Source organism: Sinocyclocheilus grahami, unplaced genomic scaffold, assembly GCF_001515645.1.
Source record: "Sinocyclocheilus grahami isolate Dianchi unplaced genomic scaffold, SAMN03320097.WGS_v1.1 scaffold453.1, whole genome shotgun sequence".
NCBI classification, from domain to species: domain Eukaryota; kingdom Metazoa; phylum Chordata; class Actinopteri; order Cypriniformes; family Cyprinidae; genus Sinocyclocheilus; species Sinocyclocheilus grahami.
In genome coordinates, this window is record NW_015505632.1 from 454,900 (window position 1) to 455,836 (window position 937).

General features: G+C 40.3%; 1 protein-coding gene across 2 annotated transcripts in view; it reads left to right on the forward strand.

The window, feature by feature from the left end:
- Positions 1-937, forward strand: part of flot2a (flotillin 2a) — a 28,243-nt gene that overhangs the window by 22,618 nt on the left and 4,688 nt on the right. For both annotated transcript variants that reach the window (XM_016234484.1, XM_016234483.1), the window contains exons 4-5: positions 483-606; positions 899-937. The exon at positions 899-937 is cut by the window's right edge and continues 101 nt beyond it. In XM_016234484.1, coding sequence (XP_016089970.1) covers positions 483-606; positions 899-937 — 163 coding nt within the window. The remainder of the gene's footprint in view (positions 1-482; positions 607-898) is intronic.

Genomic DNA, 937 nt, shown 5'->3' on the forward strand with positions numbered 1-937 from the left:
TATATATATATATATCGCTCAGCCCTTCACTCTGCCTGAATGTAATGAGACATTTGGTCCCTTTAAACATTTTATTTCATATTCTTTTACATACTGATTTGCAAGCTTTTGCATGTAAATTCAACATGGCATAAATACTGACTGAAGCATGTCCCTCATTCAACCACAACCTCAGTTATACACAACATCCATCAGATTTGATTGTGCTTAATGTCTTTCCATCACACCTGCAAAATATGCTTTTAGATGTGTCAAACTGCAAGTGTTGATCTAATATTATATGTAAGATGCTAGAAGATTGAGTGTCTCTGAAACATTTTTGCTGTATTATATAACAATTCATAACCATAAATGTGTACAGTAACACAACAGCCGTCTGTTCTACTGTCTGAGTGCATGGTATAGCGCTCTAGGTGTCAATGGCATGCTGTAATCCAGTGCATGTCAGTATTGGACCATGACTATATGTGTTCTGCTACCAGGTGAAGGTCATGACTGACAATGAGCTTCTAGGTTATGCCTGTGAACAGTTCCTGGGCAAGACTGTGGCAGAGATTAAAAGTGTCATTCTGCAGACGCTGGAAGGTCACCTGCGCTCTATTCTGGGTGAGTGACGCCTGACACCTGTGTCCATCTCAAATGCCACTCTCTTACCTTCACTGTGAAGAGTTCAGACAGTGTGCACAGTCAAAGTTCTTGCCAGATGAGCAACATGACCAGCAACCACTCTTTCAACAGATATCTCAAAGTTTGGGACATTATGTGGTTAAAAGCTTCCTCTACTTTCACACTGCATTTAGAAAATGTATATATCCTTTGTAATGGCAAACTCCAATCGATTTCCAATCAAACATCATGACTTTCACATCCTCACAATCTCATTTGCCGTTGATTACAGGGACTCTGACGGTGGAGCAGATCTACCAGGATAGGGATC